At 37.1% G+C, this 21,806-nt stretch overlaps 1 protein-coding gene across 1 annotated transcript; it reads right to left on the reverse strand.

Annotated features, from left to right (window-relative positions):
* Nucleotides 1–583: 583 nt before the first annotated feature.
* LOC131347765 (ADP-ribosyl cyclase/cyclic ADP-ribose hydrolase 1-like) lies at nucleotides 584–7,967 on the reverse strand. The gene is made up of 8 exons (XM_058382137.1): nucleotides 7,517–7,967; nucleotides 6,087–6,216; nucleotides 4,900–5,035; nucleotides 4,594–4,676; nucleotides 3,714–3,787; nucleotides 2,241–2,324; nucleotides 841–924; nucleotides 584–762 (listed from the first exon to the last, which is right to left on the reverse strand). The coding sequence occupies exons 1-8, from the start codon at nucleotides 7,717–7,719 to the stop codon at nucleotides 705–707; spliced, it is 852 nt and encodes a 283-aa protein (XP_058238120.1). The 5' UTR covers nucleotides 7,720–7,967; the 3' UTR covers nucleotides 584–704.
* Between the last annotated feature and the right edge of the window lie 13,839 nt (nucleotides 7,968–21,806).

The raw sequence follows: 21,806 nt of genomic DNA on the forward strand, positions 1-21,806 counted from the left end.
ACATACAAGTATTTACAGAAGCCTGAAGGTCACTTTTGGATTTTCATATCTCTTTCTTATTTCTCTTCTTCTTCTCTGAGAAATAAAGTGTATTCAATGCTCTGCATATGTAAACAGACCTTTTCACAGTAGTATGGTGAATTGTTTGGCAAGAATTGCTGAGGTTCTTTCTTCTTGGCCTGATGTAGACACACACATTAGTCTGCCAAATGCTATAAATGAAATGTACTTCAAAATAATATACTCCATTATACTGGCCTCTAATGAATATGAGGGAAGTAGGAAGAGTCTACACAATCTTTTATAACCTGTTTTTTAAATGTTAGTTTACTTTTGAGGCAAAAATGACTATATATTTAAAATGTTTGTAGTCTTTTTGTTGTTGTTGTCACCTGAGGTTATTGTTTGTTTATAGAAGTTTATAGGGGACCACACAATTGTTATTTAGGCCCTGATGAATCAAAACATAGCACTGAAGGGTGTACTTTCTTTTTCCCATGACTGTACTGTATTACTCTATTTATTTTGATTTGCAATTTATTGAATTATTAATACTTTTTAGCAAGATAATTTGATACACTTTTAGTTACAGCAATTTGCATGAATCAGTATAGTAGAGAAACTAGATTTATTTGCAATTCATATAAAACAACAAATTTCAGATGCATTCAGATGCAGGTTTTGAGCGTATACAGATGGTATTCTCATAGGCAGTCACTGCATGGAATCTCTGGATCAGAAATGCATCCTTCAACTTTGGAACTAGATATCAAAACAACACAGTCACCTTTACAGCAGACGCATAAACATAGATACAAAATTTCACAATATTGTACTTACTAAGGAACCTTTCTGCACTTGTAAGCAATCTTTGTGTCCAAAATGTTTTGTAGAGCATGGAATGAGGGATTATCACATGTAGTCCTGTAAACAAAGAATAAAAGATTACTGCAAAAAGAACAGCGTTATTCTCACAGCCCTAATTCTAAAGACGGGTAGCATGTCTAATATCTGGTATAGCTGAAGGCAAACAAATACATACACCTAGGTTTAAGATATTCAGTCTCATTTTTCACCATTCAATAACCATACAATTCTTCTGGAAATATATCTACGATAATATACAATTATTTTTTTAATCTACTTCACATCTGAGGTTAGAGGCAGATTTATTTCATTATATCAGAATTGTAATGAGATAAACATACAGCATGTCTCTTTTTAAGTGTTTAGAAGATTCTAGAAATTGATGTACTGACTGGAAACTTCTGATTGACCAGTTGTCACAATAAGGAGTTAACTAGGGGTGCACCTTTGGCAGGCACCTTCAGACAACTTTAGAGACTGTCTTTTGACCTTGATATATTGATACAGGAGCAATTTCCAATTTTAAAACAGAAAGTACCACAAGCATTTTTACACTGTATGCAAAAACAGACATTGCATAATTCTTGAAAGAGGCACAAAAAACCTTATAAAGTATATGCCATCTGAAAAAAAAATTCAGAGATACTGCAGCAAAACCTGAACAACCAAATCGTGTTCAGACTGAGTCTTCCAGCAGGTCAATGATCCTAAGAATACCTCTAAAGGTGTAACAAATTGGCATAACAATAACAATGCAAAAATTCAAGAGTAGTCATCACACAGTCTAAACAGTTATAACAGTATTAGTTATATTTAGTAATTCATTATACTTGTGATAAGACAATTACAGTACAAAGACATGGTTCAAGACTATATTTTGATCCTTTCAAATATTACTATATTGGCATTATGATTATTATTGATAGTTTTGCTTTAGTTCTTTTGTCCCTGTTTAAGTGCAAATATTGAGACTGGGTATATAGTAAGAGCCACATAATTACAATAAGACAATAGGAAGTTGTTGTGACACAAATGCTGTGCTTGAATTCATTTCCTTGTTAGCGCACAGTGTTATGATTATGTTTGTACAATGGCATAAATTGATATAATGCCAAACGTATTTTGGTAAACTTGTCATTCTTAGTTTCTAGTATTTCTGCTTTAGATATTTAAAGATAATCAGCGTTTATTGATTGAGCAAGCTAAAATTGAATAGATGTAAATGTTTTAGTCAATAAGTGCTTTTTCTGAACCTGCTTTCTATCTTTTCAGTTGTTTCAGTGTACCAAAAAATAATTAGACAATATGTGGTTAAAATAGGTTTTGTGATACAAACAGATACACAGATGTACAAATAAAACAAATCTACTTACAAGTCTGTTTCCTTGGTGACAAGTAATACAGTCAAACTGTTCACTTTACTGGGATCCAAATTCTTCACTTCTACACCAAATACACTTGATTGAAGAAAACAAACAAATGACAACAGCATTATTATAACAGAAGCAAACTCTACGCTTTTTGCACATGCCATAATTACTTTTTCCCCACAATTTCACTAAATGCTGAATTTAGGGATATCGATGATGGGTGATGAAGTACAAAAGATATACTACAGGAGAAAATATAGTGCACACCAGGTTTTATAGGATTAAAAGTTACTTCCCTCCTACTGCTAGCATCTTATTTTAATCATCTAATTTTAATCATTTTCAGAAACAAAGGCAAACTTATAAAGATTGGTTGATGGTAGGTTGTGCCTTTCATGAACAAGTTAAAAACCTGCACCATTACCACGCCTACTGCTGTTGGCTTCCCCCCAAAATAAACAGGTGTATCACACTTACATACAATAGTACAGGTTGCATGATGGTTTGGCTGAGAAAATAGAGGGAAACTGAAGCTCTGAGTAAAATTCAGCTTCTTATGTCCTCCTTCATACAATGAGATCTCCAGATACCTCTTCGCAGTTGTGGCTTATTTTTTCAAAAAATGGATTTGCTTCACAGAATGCACAAAATGGAGAATATTTTGCTTATAACATACTTCTGTTGGATAATTTCTTAAAACATTGTTTAGACAGCTGCTTGTTTAGGTATGATTTAGGTATCTAACAAATTCTGGGACCTTTTAGGAAAAGGTGTATTTATTCTAACATCATACAAAAATTTATTTTATTATCCTACTGTAATTATGTAGTATTTAGACTCAAACTTCATGCCTATGAACCACTGGCTGAACATCGGATGCATACAGCACACAAAACTGGAAACACTTCAGGACTTTTAAAACCATCATCTGATTGGTTGGATTCTACAGGACTTCTGTTTTTTAACTGTCCACCTGGTAACAAAGCCATTTTTTTCCTCAAGGAAGAAGGAAGCCATAGTGTTTACAACTGTGATAATGAGTGCTTATGAGGATCGGAGAAACAATGAATTTATAGGTCATGGTATAGTAATAACTCACTAATATGACTCATTAACTTCTTTAAATGAATGATCTATGTTTGCACACTGCTCTGTTTTAGCAGGGACATCGACTTTTTACATTTATATGCATCTATGATGCTGAACAACACAAACTGCACTTAGTTGCTTTTCGTGTCAGTCAGACATCCTCTTGGGCAGACTTTGGTCAATAAAAGCTGCTATGATGTCCAGACACTCTGCTGTCAGTCTGAAGGTCTGGCTATGCAGGATTAATAATTATGTGACTGCTGTCAACTATGTTTAGCCAGTTTAAGGTTTTACAAAAACGGGAATGATTTCTTATGCATTAACAATTTTAGATACATTATTTGTTAATATCTTTGCTAACTATAATGATATATTGATATGCAGTACCTTGTGGAGCTGAAGGGGGCTTCTAGAGATCCATTTAACATTGCAGACACATTCCCACAAGAAGTGGCAGCAAACTGGTAAAGAATATATAAGAATTTTTCAGGGTTCTTTCATGTGAGTAAAAGACTTGTTATGTAATGTAATGTAATGCAATGTAATGTAAATAAGGTCACTTGTACAATGTGTTTCTTCCCTGATTCCTCAGCCACCCCCAAAGTAGGTAGTTATTAACCATTTTCTATAACCGAATCAACAATAACTGGCAGAGTTGCTTGTATATGAAGGGTCTGACTGAAAGTCTGACTGAACTGGAGTCTTTGGTAAAAAACTGCAGCCTTGAGACTATCTGACTTGCTACATATCCAAACAAGAATCCTCAAGTATAACTTTAGTACAGAGTTGTTTGAAGGTTTTCAAAATCAAAACTGTATTCTTTACCATGAATCTTTTTGATCACTTCCAATTCAATAAAATATATGTTGTAGATCATGTGATCACAAATGTGTGATCAGCTAGAACCAAGCCACTGTTGCATGTTTTAACATATGCATGGTGTGGGTGAAGCATTTCAGTGAGAACAAAGACAATGCTCCATTGATTAGCAGCGATGCAAAGAAACAGTTGTTGTTCTGACAAAACTAAACTCTACTCAACTCTGTCATGTTATTTCAACCTGTATTGTGGTTTGAATTTGTGTGTCTGCATTTGTATGTGTCCTGAGTGTGACTTCAAGAATCTACACACTGCCAAGAAGGTGTTCCCCTTTTGCAACACAGGAAAAAACAATTATTACAAAGCTGTTTATATGTTTAACATCACAAGGCAGTTACATGTTTGTTGAGAAAGAAGTGAGATAAGTCACAGTCAAAATCATACTCACGTTAATAGAAGCCCTCATCCAGAAAGATCGCACTGGGTTGTTTTCACAATATGACCAACTGGGACAATCTGTAATGAAGGTTTCTGTTGAGGAAGCACAGTTAATCCTTAAAATATCCATACATGCTATGTGTTCACTAGACTTAGCAGGGATTCAGTTAAAATGATCTTTGTAGCTAATAAATTGTTAAATGTGAGGTAATAATGGCTGGAAACATTTGGCATGGCATGAAGCATGCTTTCATTTGATCACCTCATTAGCCCTTCAATCCATATCATACCATTAAGAATATGTGATTAGCTATACCTTTGCTTTCATTTTTGCTGCACCAAGTCAGTTCATCAAACACAAATCCAAGCAATGTTCCCTCCAAAATGACCAAGCAATCTCTGTTGTCAGCAAATGCTTTTACCGTGTCTTTTGTTTTGCTCCAGAACATCATCTGCACAGAAGCCAATAGATATCAAAGTACTAGAAAAATAACTGTGTTATAAACTATCGTGAAAACATTAGTTAGACTCTTTAGAATATCTTTAGACTGGGAAATCCTACTGAATGTCACCATAGCTGAATTCAGGCAAGTCAAAATGAGGAAAAACCAGGTTTTGAAGGAAAGGAAATATTTGCCAAAAAAAAGTATTAATCATTTTCTCAGGATTTCCTGATAATTTAAAGTTTTATGTTCATCTCTGAGTCTCCATATAATAGATATTATAAATAGGTGACATTTCTTATTTCTTTGTTTCAGTACGGTCTCAAAACACTCTGTGATATCAGAACACTCCAAGGTCTGAGGAGACATGTTGTTTGGCTAAGCCTGTTTCTCCCTTATTCCTTCCCAGTCCTTCTCTGCATATAAGCTGGTATCTACATTTGAAAGCGAACAGAAACCTTTCTGGAGTTATGCTACTGCTGAAGAAAAGCAGCTCTGAAGTTTCTTCAATGATGCAAATAAACACATCTAGAGTCTGAAAATCACACCAGTCTCCTGTGTAGTGACCGATAGTTACTGGTATTGGTGTGTTTCAGTGTAGCTGGAATATTTAAATGCAATTTCTCCTGTTTTACTTAATAATCAGACTTTAAGAGTAGTTTTACACTTGGTGAGAATACTTAATGTTTGCAATCAGGACAGATTCTGGGCTTATTTGGTGCAGTGGCTCATAATCACAGGGTTGCATTCACACTGAAGAATTCCTTCTGGAACTTGGACTAATCCTGCAATTCCACAACATTACTTTTCTACATGCAGGTTTGAAAAACATTAACCTGTCTACTTTTTTGCTTTTTGTTTTTTTTGGTACCAACACACAAATGACAAAAGACTGTGCTTTTTTTAATCCATTGCATATCATCATGCAAACGTGGAACTTTTCTCATATATGATCTTTAGACATGCAGCCCAGCAACAGACTCAGTACTAGTTTGGCCACAAATGAATGTTTTTACAATTGAAACAAGCATGCTTGTGTGTAAGGGAACAAGATTCTTACAGTATTACAGACAACATGCTGCTTGACTGAATTTATCAGAGGATCATATGCCTCAGGAGGAACATGACATGGATCTCTTCCAACGTAGGCCTGCTCAAAAGCCTTCCAGATTATCTCACAGTCATTCTCCCTGAAGAACAAAAAAAGAAAAATGTATATTTACACATTTACAAACAGAAATAGATAAATACACCAAATCCTATTCACTTGAAAACTACCAAACATCAATAAAATGCTAAAAATAACAAGATGACAACCACAGGTAGAACATTCCACTTTGTTCAGTTCAGACTACATGACTTCACTGTCTTTTTGTCCTTGTGGTGTTCACACTACGCGACGCTTCGTAAATGATCCACAAGAGGGGGTCGTACACCACACGATCTGACAACAACTCTCGACTCTGTTGACTTGCTCTCTCATTGGCTGGAGGTCGTAGCTACAATTGACACCACGTGATGTCGAGTCGGCCGACCGTCCCAGATATTTAAAATGCCAGATATCTGGATTTTGTCTGCGAGGTGTCAGCGAGCCTCTTTGATGCGTCGTTGAGTAGTTCACACAAAGATTGACGAGCGCTGATCACCCGCTGATCACAGCCCGATCTGCCGGTGAGCTCGTTAATTTGCAAATCGGGCTTAAAATCCTGTAGTGTGAACTAGGCTTTATCCTGTATTATATGTCTCCTGTTATTTGCTGTGTAAACTATGCACACTGCTGTCTGTGAAAATCACAGTTCTGCAGTTGAAAAACTCAAACCATCATAAAACCAACATGCCACTATCATGAATGTGCAGGTGTACAAAAAAAAGTGGTGTTCACATTCAGGATGCTAAAATGAACAGGGAAAAAAAAACAAAAGAAATAAACAAAATGCACATTAATATGAGTGTGCAAAAAGCATGGCTATTCAAGTTATTCTGTCACTGACTGATTAAGAGTCTGCTTGGTGAAAGTAGTTGTTTTGTAATCTATTTGTGAGTGTCTGGATGCTCTGGTAGCACCTGTTGTACCTTGAAACAAGCACAGAAGTTATTGAGCTCATATTGCAGTTATTCAGAGGCTTCCCAGTTGTTTCTATTGCTCAGTATGTACTCTGTAATGGCATGCAGATCATTCTACTACCATTCCAATTCATCTTTCCACTAATTTCGTGCGTGTTTCCTTGGAAAACAATAAAAAAAAATTGAGTGAACTTTTGAGTGAATGTTTCCCAAACTTCTGGGCGGTAGTATATATATATATATATCAATTGAGCTGTTATTCTGAGTCGCATAACTGATCTAATTCTATTGCTGGTGATCAGAGAAGTTTTTCATTAATATTAAATGTGAAAAAGACTCCGCTGATAAGCTTACATCCAACAGGATTTTTTTTTAAAAGAATGCAAACAAATAAATAAACAACAACCAAACAGTTTATTTCCTTACCTTGCCATGTTGCTGTTTTCTTTTAGGTATGTTTGACATTTTTTAATGACGACATTCTTGAAACTGGAGTGTTTCGCACTTGCAGTCACTCCTAAAACAATAGCGAGAACAACCACCACAAATATGAGCACAGCGACTAAAATCAGGACGAATCGTGTTCTGTGTTTTCTTTGTGAATGGTCTATAACACGTTCATTCTCCATCTTCACTTATTCAAAGTGTTATTCAGGTTTAAGGGCAGCGGAGATTCACTAAAACCCAACAACCAAGCGACAAGTTCCACCGGTTCTACCCCTCTCCGAAATTGCGCCCTGGTCTTTATATAATCCCCTGTACTGGATGTTTGCCAATTTGTTGCAACTTGCAGCGTCCTAGAGGAATTCCATTTCCTCATGAGCCCAACTCCTTCATTTTTGAGACGTCTGAGAACTCCTTTTTATTTACCGTAACAGAACGCGGTAGCGGGTTATCACCAGCGGACAGCTCAAAACACCTGCTGAAATGTTAATCATTACGGCTAGGCTCATCTTCTGTTTTTGTTAGGGGAAAATATACATATTTTTTAAATGCTCAGCATAATGTTTAAAGATTTATTTTTTATTTGATTTTACAAATTCACTGCGATTTAGCCAGCTGCTCTTTCTGAAAGCAAGGTGAATTTAGCCGCACGTAAATTGCTGGGGCGCTGCTTTAGATACTTAGCGGTAATAGCGCTGAAAGCGAGCGTTCGCGAACTCCTACACAACTGGGGGAAACTTTAAAGAGACGCTAAAACGTATAAAGCCAAATAACAAATAAAGATGAATTCATTTTACTGTAGAATTGTCCATATATATATATATTTAAAACAACTACCCACATGGGCAGGTCAGGCTGTCCAAGCAAATTCACCCCAAGAGCAGAGCGCAAGATGCTTAAAGACGTCTCCAAAAAAACCCTAAAATATCATCACAGGACCTACAGCAAGCTTTTGCTACAGTGCATGAATCTAGAATCAGAAAGAGACTACATAACTTTAATTATTATGGGAGGTGTGCAAGAAGGAAACCTTTCCTGTGTAAAAAACATGAGGGCAAGACTGAAGTTTCCCAGAGAACACAGGGACAAAGGTCAAGATGTCTGGAATAATATGCTTTGGACAGATGAGTCTAAAAGTTAATTGTTTGGACACCATAACAGGGCATGTTTGGTGTAAGCCAAAAACAGCATTTTACCAAATGAACCTCATACCAACTATGAAACATGGAGGTGGAAGTGTTATGGTTTGGGGACGCTTTGCTGCAGCAGGAACTGGCCAGCTCACCATCACAGAATCCATTATGAATTCTACATTGTATCAGAAGGTAGCTTTCATCTACAGGTACAAATTAAAACAAGATCAGAAATTGACATGTGACATTTCTAAATAAAGAACTGAATATTTAATGTGTTGTCGTAATTTTTTCACATGACAATGTATATATATATATATATATATATATATATATATATATATATATATATATATATATATATATATATATATGTATATATACATATATTAGAACACCTAAAGTTTAATGTCTTTGCATACTCTGAAATTAAAGCATAGAACAAATGAAAAAGAAATAAAAAAAGAATTCATTAATCTAATCTATACTTAATCTAAATTTTGTGACTCATCAAAGATTCCAAAATATTGTGCAGAAAATCCATCCCAACACTGTTGCAGAACTTCCCACAAATGTGTTGCATTGGGATTGCACTGGACTCTTCTGTCCAGTTCATCCCAAACATGCTGGATGGGGTTTATGTCTGGAGACTATGTGGGCCATTCCACGATTTGAAGCTTACTGTCTTGTTCTTGTATTCTAAGGTAGTTCAGACATCACCTGGAGTTATGTTTTGGATCATTATGTTGCTATAGGACAAACCACTGAACAACTAGGCATATACCAGAGCATAAGGCATGGTGTTGCAAAATGCTGTGGTAGTAGTTTTGGTTCAGGGTGCCACTCACTTGTGCAAGTTGCCAACTCTGGATCCAGCAAAAGTGCCCCAGACCCTCATGTTTCCTCCTCCATGTTTGACAGTTAGTGTCATAATGGAACCATCCTTTTGTCTACTCGGCAACATATGAAAACTCAGCATGATGACCCGAAGAATTCAAATTTTGCTTTTTTCAGTCTTCAGTAGTCCAATGGCGGTGCTCCATAGCCCAGACAAGCCTCTTTTTCTTGTTTTGCCATCTTAGAAATAGCATTCTTACTGCCACTCAACCTGTGAAATCTGCAGTTTGAAGCTTTCTCTTTACAGTTGAAACTGAGACTTGCTTACTTTAACCTGTGCTAAGCTGGGCTTGAAGCTGTCATCCTGTAAGACACTCGTCACGCAAGCTATTGACTCTCAGAAACCTGTATTCTGATTTTTTGAGGCTTTGGGTCTGCCAGACTTGTTCCTGTCACAGTTTCCTCCAGTTTTCAAGTGCCTGGATTTCTTTGCAATTTCTTTAAATGAAAGACCTATACTTTTAAGTGTTAGAATGGTCTGTCTGTCTTTCTTTGTTAATCACCTTCCTTGGCACTATGGGAGCAATATAGTACTTCCTGTAGTACAATAATCCAAATATTGCAGTAGTTATTGTAGTAACACAGTCTGTTCCAACACTGCTCTCTGTTGCTGCAGAACAGCTGAAAGTTGTTAATCCACTACTTCTTCCCTGAAAAGGGAAAATAAAATGTACATTATTTTTCAGTTTTTCATAACCTAAAGTTGTTGTTTTTTTCACCTCTGGCAGTTTACCACTTACCTTTGTACCACTTCAGGTTATTCACTGGACTTGAACTGCTCAAATGTCAATAAAAACTGGGAAAATGGGGGTGTTCTAAAACTTTTGATACTTTTGAAAACATTGTACCCTAATCTATAGATAGATATAGTGAGCTTGAAAAGCAATTATATTATTATATATGATATTATAATGATAATTATAATTATAATGAGTTGCTCATTTTGAAGTGTTCTGAGCTGGTTTGGTGAATATCCAATTTGAAATGTCCATTTTATAATAAATAAAAATCAACTCCTGGCAGAATTATACCTATATGTTATAAAGCATTTACATCAAAATTCCACAGTAAAATAATTTTCGCTATTTTAAAATGTAAATGTAAGAGCTTCTTTGCTCTGTTTGCACCTAGTTGCACACTTTGCACTTTATGTGGCTAGGACATAAACCTTGGTCCTAGCTCTGTGTTGTTTTTTCATATTTGATCTTTATGTTGTATGTTTATGTAGCACCAGGTCCTGGAGAAATGTTGTTTCATTTCACTATGTACTGCATCAGCTATATGTGGTAGAAATGACAATAAAGCTTCTTGAATCTTGAATAAATGATTTGTATGGATTTATACAAAATTCGTTTTTCTACATATTTTTAAAATAAATGTTTTTTGTGAATCTATATATGTTTTTTGATAAATAAGTTCCAGCTAGTTAAATGGAACCATTTTTGCATTTTTCTTAATGGCAGCTGTAAGCATTAGGAACACACATTTTGTTATATTTGTGGTGAAGTTATCAAGACAAATGCGAAAAAAAAGTATTGTTTTGAAGCATCTCCTAAGATGTGTGAGGACTACAAGACAATATTTCGGCATTCCTGTCAGGGGTCAAGACAAATTGTAATTAACTCATTTCTCCTGTGATCAATGCAAAAGGTTAGGTAAGACAATTGAAAAATATATCATATAAGACAAATGTTGCAAGAATCTCTTACATTTGGGTGAAATAAATTTATTTTTTCAGACAATTATACTTTTGCAGGATGATACAGAGGAAAAAAAGTTTGATTACTCTTACGAAACTGGTATTTCTGCATGATGGACAAAAATACAACTGCCATCATGTATCTGCTGAGCTGAGGAGAGCAAAAAGATCTCAAAAACGTGATTAGAGCTCTTGGTCTCACCAAGTCCAATGCCAGACTCTTGATGTCTAGGCTTAAACAGTTTACAGTGTCACCAGTTGAATGAAGTGTACAACTCACAAGTTCTAGGAAGCATCAGCAACCTCTTTCCATCTATTAGAGCCATAACACATTACGTAAATATGAGAATATTGAAGTATTGTTAAAATTGTTATTACTGCATTTGCATTTTTCTATAACCTTTAAGAATGTTTATACTGTTATTGCATGTGCTTTATTATGTCCCTATGTCCTTGTTAACAGTCAAGTGACTGCTCCCTTCTCTCCCACCTTTCTTATCATTTGTCTGAGAGCATGCTGTGAAATCTTGCATGGTAAGCCTGGCTTGAACTTTTCACCTGCATATTATTAAACAAATGGTACTGATAGTGTTGTTCAAAGGTCTTTGCTATGATTCTGTAGCTTTTTTTCATTTAGTGTTGTTTAATAATTGGCCCTGGGAACTTTATTTTTATTCTTATATGCTGTATATAATTATATATTCTAGTATATTCTGAATATATACTTGTAGTCTTTGAATACATGCAAAGAAAAAAGACATTGTGACATATGTGTAAATCTGGAACTTGTGTTAAATATCAAAAATTAAAATATTTATTTACTTCTGTAGTTGTTGTATGAAGGTCGAGATTTCTTCATTTGTAAATTTTTAAATATTGCAAAAACTGGAGGTAGGCCAGGTGAATGGATTTCAATGGAAGTAATATATGGTTATATGGTATATTGATCGGGAACAGCATCTCCAGCACCACCACACTGAACATTGGAGCTCCTCAGGGCTGTGTGCTCAGTCCATTGCTGTTCACTTTGCTGACTCACTACTGTGCAGCAATGCACAGATCCAACCACATCGTCAAGTTCGCCGATGACACGACCGTGGTGGGTCTCAACAGTACGAACGACGAGTCAGCATACAGAGAGGAGGTGCAACATATAATAGCCTGGTGCAGAGCCAACAACCTCTCCCTGAATGTCGACAAGACTAAAGAGATGGTTGTTGACTTCAGGAGAACACAGTGTGACCATTCTCCGCTGTTCATCGACGGATCCTCGGTGGAGATCATCAAGAGCACCAAATTCCTTGGTATATCTGGCGGAGAACTTCACCTGGTCACTCAACACCAGCTCCATCACCAAGAAAGCCCAGCAGCGCCTCTACTTGGAGGAGGCTGAGGAAAGCCCATCTCCCTTCCCCCATCCTGACTGTGTTCTACACAGGGACAAGAGCATCCTGAGCAGCTGCATCACTGCCTGGTTTGGGAACTGCACCGTCTCGGATCGCAAGACCCTTCGGCGGATAGTGAGGACAGCTGAAAAGATCATTGGAGTCTCTCTTCCCTCTATCACAGACATTTACACCGCACGCTGCATCCGCAAAGCTAACAGCATTGTGGATGACCCCACACACCCCTCACACACACTGTTCACCCTCCTGCCATCTGGAAAGAGGTACCAGAGCATTCGGGCCCTCACAACCAGACTGTGTAACAGTTTCTTTCCTCAAGCCATCAGGCTCCTCAACACCCAGGACTGAACTGTTCTTCACTCTCTCTCACACACACACAATCAGGACTGAACTGTATACAACTCTATGTCTCTCTCAAACACATATATATACACACACACTCTCTCTCTCGACTGTGTGGACGCACACACACGCACACCTAATTTATATTGTTCATTACTTATTGCACTACCTCAACCTGTCATCTGCTGCTATAGTTATATTTATGTTTATTTCTATTTGCACTACCTCAACCGCTGCTGTTGTATTTTTGCACAATATCTTTTTACATCATTTCATTTTATCTTGTTTTATTTCACTTACATTCCATTACACATGTTCTTTTCTTTCTTTTTCGGCGCTAAGTGTCCTGTGTTTTTTGTGTTGTCTTTCTTGTATTTATTGTCTTTTGCACTGTCTTGTCTATGTTCTGTTTGCACCCAGCTGCACACTGTGCACTTTACGTGGCTAAGACAAACTTCTGTCCTAGCTCTGTGGTGTTGTTTTTTTGTGTCGAACTCTTTGTTGTTGTATGTTTATGTAGCACCAGGTCCTGGAGAAACGTTGTTTCATTTCATTTCATCTTGAGTAATGGCTTCACCTGTAAATCAGGTAAGATAAAATATGTGGGCGGGGAAGCATGTATCAAAATGATAAGTATTACATGGTTAACTTGATTGCTGTAGTGCAGAGTATGATCACAAACAATCCCATCATAACATACTTGCTGTTATAAGCTCACTCATTAACCTTTATGCTACATGATATATGATCAAAGCATAAAAATAAACAGACATGATACATATAAGGCAGGACATAAAAGGCAACAAGTTTTCTGAACCATAATAAATCTTTTTTTTTTTGCTCCCTTTTTGAGCTATTTTTTGAGTCATGTTTTAAAAACTATTCAGGATCACCGTATGAGCCAGTTTAATTCAATTCTTAATCGATTAATTGGAAAATTAAGAAAGACAGTGAGATTCAGCCTACCACCTGGAATCACAATATGAATCTAGACACAGATGTTTTATATCATGTTTTAAATTGACTGCAACTGAAAAATCAAAGAAAACTCCAATTTGTTAAATTTGAGAAACGTTATAACAGAATAAAGAAGAAAAAACTTTTTTTTGCAAGCGGTTTGGTAAGAGACTTGTTTACTGCAATAGAGTCTGTTAACACGCAGAATGTCATTGTCACTCATTTTAGTTGCATGTCCAATGGTAACATTATTGTCTGGTATAGGGACGATGGTTGGTAGCTCGTCCCAGGAGAAAGCATACCTGGACCAACACAATGTTTTTGCAATTATAATTGTGTTTTTCTCACAATGAAATATGGAATACAATTTAAAAAAGGTTTTAACACTTTACCTCGATTATTGCATGACAGAATTGTAATCATATGGAGTGTTCAGATTGTTGGTGTTGACTTTATCAAAATTGCGTTCATCTCCTGTGGATATATGAATCATATAATTGCAGTATTATTTTTTCTTATTTTTTTCTCTTCCAACATTACTTAAAGTCTTATGTGGATTTCACACTCACATGTTTTTGCTATAATTATATTTTACCTTACTACATAATAAATAGGTGCCAACCATAAAAGGAATCACAGTTTACAAACTGTGTACAAATACAATATTAACTACTGCACAGAAAAGTTAAACTGTTGATATCAGAAGATATGGAATTGTTTTTGTAGCAGAACTCTGACAGTAGTGCATTTATCATTTTTACAGTAACAGTTTTCCAGTTTTCCAGCTCATACACTGGAACTAATTCTAATAATAAATGGATTTTTTAAATAATGTTATTTAACAAAAAGCAAAACATATAATTCTTAGAAGGTGTCATAAAACATTTTTGGAAGGATCAGCACTTTGTAACAGTGGTTAAGGTTTCCTACATGAGAGAGTTGGACATCGGAAAAACTAGATAAACACAAGAAAACTCAGAATTTTTCTTGGCTGTAATTCCATTATGCTATTTCAACATGGTTGTGCCCATAGTACAGAGGTCGGCAACCTTAAACACTGAAAGAGCCATTTGGACCCATTTCCCACAGAAAAGAAAACACCGGGAGCCACAAAATCCTTCTCTAAAATACTACTGGCCCTGACTGACTCACCCGAGTTAAATGATCCGATTCTGCCTATTAACTCATGATTCATGAGCCCGAGGTCTAAATTAACCCGATTCTTATTTATCCTATGGCTACCATGCTCTTATTATTATTATTATTATTATTATTATTATTATTATTATTATTATTATTATTATTGTTGTTGTTGTTGTTGTTATTATTATTAAACAATACAGAACATTATATATTATACATTAATATTAATGCAGTTATTAAACATAGCAGAGAAAAAAAAGTTAGAAAGAAACAAATGAACAAATGTGCTGCCAGGGTAACAAGAGAAAGAAAGAAAAAAAAAAACAGTATAAGAAATTGATGTATTAAGAAGACGGCTGCTACCGTGCTCATCGACTGATTCAGCTGATTCTCAGTGGACTCGCGGAGTCGGGTTATAGACTGATTCAGCTGATTCTCAGTGGACTCACGGAGTCGGGTTATAGACTGATTCAGCTGATTCTCAGTGGACTCACGGAGTCGGGTTATAGACTGATTCAGCTGATTCTCAATGGACTCACGGAGTCGGGTTATAGACTGATTCAGCTGATTCTGAATGGTCTCACGGAGTCGGGTTATAGACTGATTCAGCTGATTCTCAGTGGACTCGCGGAGTCGGGTTATAGACTGATTCAGCTGAGAATCTTACGTTTAGTCTCAGCACCTCCAAAGTGCGTGAGCTGATATTCTTAAATGCCAATTTATAGGCAAAGCACTTTATGCATATAGTTATACTTTTTGCACATTTTGCATTTTGTTCAGTTTGGTTGTTTTATTCCTTATTTAAGATATTTATTTTTATTCCATTTGGATACTGTAACATTTAACATATTTAATTTTTGGTTAATATAATAGATTTGCACATTATTTGTGATAAAGTTTGTGTGTGTGTGTGTGTGTTGCACTTTAAAATAAATGTTTATTGCCCTGTTATGGTAAGTCTTGATTCTTTGTAATATACACAGGGACATGTTTATTGCCCCTGTCAGTGGCAGAACATGCGCACATTGCACCCTGGGGCAAACATCTGGTTGGTTACCCATCATGCAATAGTCAAAGATTTTCTAAAAACTTGCAATTACTATTACATACACGTCATAACATAACAGTACATAACTATAATCATTAAATTATTGACCACTATTTCCCACCATGATTAGAGTTTGTATAGGAATCGAGGGCTATAAAAGAATCAACTTTCAAAAGGAACGAACTCAAAAGGAATAACTGACTCGATTCATTTCAGTGAGTGACTTTAAAAAGAATCGTTCCACTCATTATTTATTTTTCCAAAGCCACAGGGAGCCGCAGCAGAGGGATGAAAGAGCCACATGATGCGGCTCCGGAGCCGCGGGTTGCCGACCCCTGGTCTATAGAATATATTTATATTTTTTCTCCCCTAAAATTGTTCTGTTTGTATTTTCACATTGTAATAAAACATTAAAGGTCGAAAAAGATCTGACATATTTTAAACACAGTCCAAGTTTAGGCATCTTTACAACCGCCCCCTCCACAATGGAGAGAAAGCCTGTCCTGTTCCTAAAGCATACTCTGTATGATTTGGATCACTTTATCTAGATAATTAGCTTGTTTGTTTGTTTGTTTTACCATCATTGTGTTTCTGTTTTTCTCATGCATACATCCCTTCTCATACATATGGTGTCGCATTTTCATGGTTTTGGTATTGCCTGACATTTATTTAACTTGTATGTTCTAGCAAGTTAAAATGCTTTAAGAATTTGCATTGAAATTTCAATTCCCCATGTTCTTGTTTGCATGTCCTGACAGTATACTGCATTAATAATATAAAATGGCATAAAATGGAAAGTGCTAATATGGCTCCAGCGCACATAAATAATTGCCAATCATGAGCTACATGCAGGTCAATGAAGAAACAATCAGGAAAATCTGTTGATGGTAGATGGTAAGCTCCCTAGTACCACTTGCAAATGTCGCAAAGTAACATTTTTGTAGTGTCCCCTATAAAATAAATGATTAAACAGAAGAAGGCAATTCATTACCTGTGTTGCAAATCACAAACTATTCAATTCAATTTTATTTGTTTAACACTTTTAATAGTGAGCATTGTCTCAAAGCAGCTTTATTCATCTTTTGTATTTATCCATATTCCCAGTGGCAAGCCCCGCATTGCAGGCAGCGGAGCGGGATCTCAGTGTCTATTTTTTGGTGTCTTTAAAATCCATTGACAAGACACAGGAAACAGGATGAATGTGACATAGCAGAGAGCTTATAGACTACCCATGTCAGCAACATATATTAATCATTTTATTTCATTGCCATCATTACAGTATTCACAGTATATGCTGAGAAATGTGGAAACATACCAAAGTATCACAGAGGTTACACACTGGTTTTTGTGGTGACACTGTGAAAGATGGCATAGTTATGTGTTAACTTTTGCTTTAAAGTGGTTGCCCTCATGTTTCATGGTGGTGTACTTCTCTGCAGACTTTCATGAATGGCAGTGGAGTTGAGAAACTCTGCTCTACAGCTTATGCCTTTTAAGGAAATTTGATACTAAGTAAGTGAATTCTGACCAAGGCAAACATTTACAACAAACATCACAAACTAAAATAAAAACATACATACACACACACACACACACCATTAAGTGCATTTTTTTAAATAGCAGAGAGGTTGGGAATAACCAAAATTATTACTCTTATGTACAGTTGTTGTACATAACCGGTCAATATAGGTTTTATGCCTATATACAGTATGTGCAGCCTGGTGGCCAATCTTTACTGAGTTCACATTTCATAAAAGCAGAGAGTGAAAGTTGAATTAGAAGAGCAAAAGCGCAGCTGTACATAAAACATTCCAATCCACACAACATGATAAGAGACATATTAGAGTACAAAAGAGGTCATGCTAAATGGTAAATGCTTAAAGTCCACCACCATCGTCCCCGTGCCAAAGTGTCCTGCCTCAACAACTAGCTTCCCGTCACCTATTGTTGAGGCACTTCATGAACCTGTTGCCACCTCCACTGGACCCCATGCAGTTTGCTTATCGTCCAAAGTTCTCCACGTACAGCACCATTGCCACTACCCTCCACTGGGCCCTTACACACATGGACAGAAAAAACACTAACGTACGAATGCTGTTCACAGACTTAAGTTCGACACTTGTTTCTCTCCTTTCTGTGAAGGCTGAGGAAAGCCCATCTTCTAGCCCCCATCCTGACCATGTTTTACAGAAGGACCATCGAGAGCATCATGAGCAGCTGCATCGTTGCCTGGTTTGGGAATTGCACTGCAGTCTCTGAAAAGAACATTATCTCAAAGAAGCTTTACAGAAATATGAACATTTAGAAAAAAAAAATTGCAAGGCTTGAATTGTATATTGAATACTGAATATTGAATATATTGAAAATTATATTTATCTCTATTTAGCAAACAAGAAGGAATGGTGGTGAGGGAAAACTCTCTCTCATCTGGCCATCCTCATCTGGGGAGTGTGATTATAAATAATGTCCTTTCCATAACTGTATATAGTCAAGTGGAACTGTATAACCAGGAGCTTTTGAGTAATATATAAATATAAGCATCATTTTAATTTTCCGATTCTTTATTATCCATTTAACATAAATTCCTTCCTGCTGAAGTTATCAAATGTTCAATGATGGAGACCTGAGCCCAAAACCAACCATAGCAACAACATTTACATTAAACATGTATCTTTCAGTGGCATGGCAGGACAATTTTTTTGATATGTTGAAGTTTTCCCCCAAACTCTGGGCTTTGGTTAGGGCCATCATTCTATTGTATCAGGGATTGGTATGCCTAAACACCTCATCCTGAATGATCTGTTAAATTATAAGAAATTATGAAATTAGTTATGCACTTACAAATTAAACTTTTTTGCAATAGAAAAATAAATCTATCAAAAATACTGTAATCTATCAAAAATACTCTAGGTGGTAACTGAATACAGCGATTGGATCTGACTTTGGTGCTGTGATGTGTATGAAATAAAATGGAACAGCCTTTATTAGTCACATTGCATTACAGCACAGTGAAATTCTTTCTTCGCATCCGGTTGGGATCAGAGCGCAGGGTCAGCCATGATACAGCGTCCGTGGAGCAGAGAGGGTTTTACTCAAGGGCCCAACAGACCACTGGCAACTGTGGAGCCTTAACCACTTGAGCCACCATACATATACATATACATATACATATACATATACATATACATATACATATACATATACATACACATACAACATAGAATGTTATATGTACTGGTAAAGTGTAAAATGTGCATGTAGAGCAAATTGTGATATTGTGCAAAGTGCAGCTGAGGTACTGGGTGTGATGGCAAAGTGCAGAGAAAATCCAGAAAAGGTCCAGGCTCTAGGTGTTGTCCTGGTTGAGGGTCCAAATGGCCTGCGGGAAGAAGTTCCTCCTCATTATCTCTGTTTTTGCCTTCAAAGTACAGAAGCACTTCCCTTAACACAACAGTACATTGTTGGGATGGCTAATGTCTTTCACTATCTTCCTGGCTTTGGCCCAGCACTGCTTGCTGTAGATAGACTTCAGGTCAGGGAGTTAAGTGTGGATGGTACATACAGCTGTTTGCACCACCCTCTGGAGAGCTTGTCTGTCCTGTCTGGTACTGTTCTTAAATGTGATGCTGTGATGCTTCCTGTCATGATGCTCTTAATAGTGCAAGTGTAGAAAGTCCTTAGCACCTGAGAGGGCAGTTTAAAGTCCTTTAATTCTGAGATGTTAGAGATTCTGCTGGGCCTTCTTCACCATGGTGTTGATGTGTGGCAGGTCCTGCGTTATGTGGACACCTAGATACAGGAAACTGTCCACTCTCTTGATTCCATTGATCAAGAGTGACTGGCAGTTCCTCTCATGCTTCGTGCTGAGGTCCACCATCAACTCCTGTGTCTTGCTGATGTTCAGGAGGAGATCGTTTTACTAGTACCAAGTCTCCAGGTTTTTAATCTCCTCTAGGCTGTTTCATCATTGTCAGAGATCAGGCCCACCACAATTGTATCATCACTGTCATCGTGGTGTTGGAAGAGGACATGCAGTCATATGTGTATAATGAGAATAGCAGGGGCCTCAGAATACAAGCGTGAAGGAGGATGAGATATATTTGCCCACCTGTACCGATTGTAGTATGTTCGTCAGGAAGATCAGTCCCAGGATCTCCAACTTAGAGGCGAGTATGAAGGGAATTATGGTGTTGAATGCTGAACAATAATCTACAAACAGCATTTTAACATAATTCCCCTTTCTGCTGTGCAGGTAGCTAAAGATTGTGTAATGGAGGTGTGCACTTCATAAATGCGGGGGGCAGGGATACAGGCAGGCTGAGGTTTCTTGGGGAAAGAAACTATGATGGACTATTTAAAGCACGAGGGGACTGAAAACTGTTCTAGGGAGAGCTTGAATATCTCGGTAAACAATAGAGCTAGCTGCTTAGTGCAGGGTCTCAGGAACCAACCAGGGATGCCATGTAGTCCTGCTGTCTTTCTGGTATTCACTCTCCCGAATTCCTCACGTCATGCTCCGACGAAGATCAATGCGTTTTCCACTCCAACACTCTCTGCGTGCTTATAGCACTTTTAGCACTGCTTACGCCAATAGCGCAGTTAGCTGCAGCTTTAAGGCAAGCATAAAAGGTGTTTAGCTCATCTTCCAGAAAAGTGTCCACATTCACCATTCTGTCTGTTATAGTTCATAGTCCTTGCCATGAGCCCCTAGAACCACCATGCTGGAACTGTGACTCTAGTTTTCATCTAGACTACTCATGTCAGCAAATATATTAATAATTTTATCACAGAGGTTACACACTGGTTTTTGTTGTGACACTGTGAAAGATGGTGTAGTTATGTGTTAACTTTTGCTTCCAAGTAATGGCCCTCATGTTTCATGGTGGTTTTACTTCTCTGCAGACTTTCATGTACAGCACTGGAGTTGAGAAACTCTGTTCTAGAGCTTTGTGCAAAGGCTAAGCCCATCTCCCTTCCCCCAGCCTGATCACATTTTACAGAGGGACCATCAAGAGCATCCTGAGCAGCTGCATCACTGCCTGCTTTGGGAATTGCTTCATTTCTGATCGCAAGATCCTACAGCGAATAGTGAAGACAGCCAAGAAGATGACTGCGTCTCTCTTCCTTATATCACGAACATTTATACTACAATAGCATTGTGGATGACTCCACACACCTCTTACACACACTCTTCACCCTCCTGTCATCTGGGAAAAGATACTGAAGCATTTGGGCCCTTACAACCTGACTGTGTACCAGTTTCTTTCCTAAAGACATCAGACTTCTCAATACCTATAACTAGACTGAACCGAACTGAAAACACACACACATATACACTCATTCAATATGCATCTATGTAAAACACTTCCACTCATTTAAACACTGTTTATATGCTGGTTTGCACACTCAATTTAATGCTGTTTTTGCACATCTCTATTTAATTTCTGCCAACACAATTTCTACTGCTACTGTATGTTTACAAGAACCCTGTTCTGTTTGTTTGCACAATGATCAATTACAGACTGCACACTGGTTGCTCTAAGTTGCACACTATGCACTTTATGTGGCTAGGACAACTTACTTTTCAGTCCTTAGCTCTGTGTTGTTTCATGTAGCACCAGGGTACTGGAGAAACGTTGTTGTATTT

This window comes from Hemibagrus wyckioides, linkage group LG27 (genome assembly GCF_019097595.1).
Source record: "Hemibagrus wyckioides isolate EC202008001 linkage group LG27, SWU_Hwy_1.0, whole genome shotgun sequence".
Classification (NCBI taxonomy): domain Eukaryota; kingdom Metazoa; phylum Chordata; class Actinopteri; order Siluriformes; family Bagridae; genus Hemibagrus; species Hemibagrus wyckioides.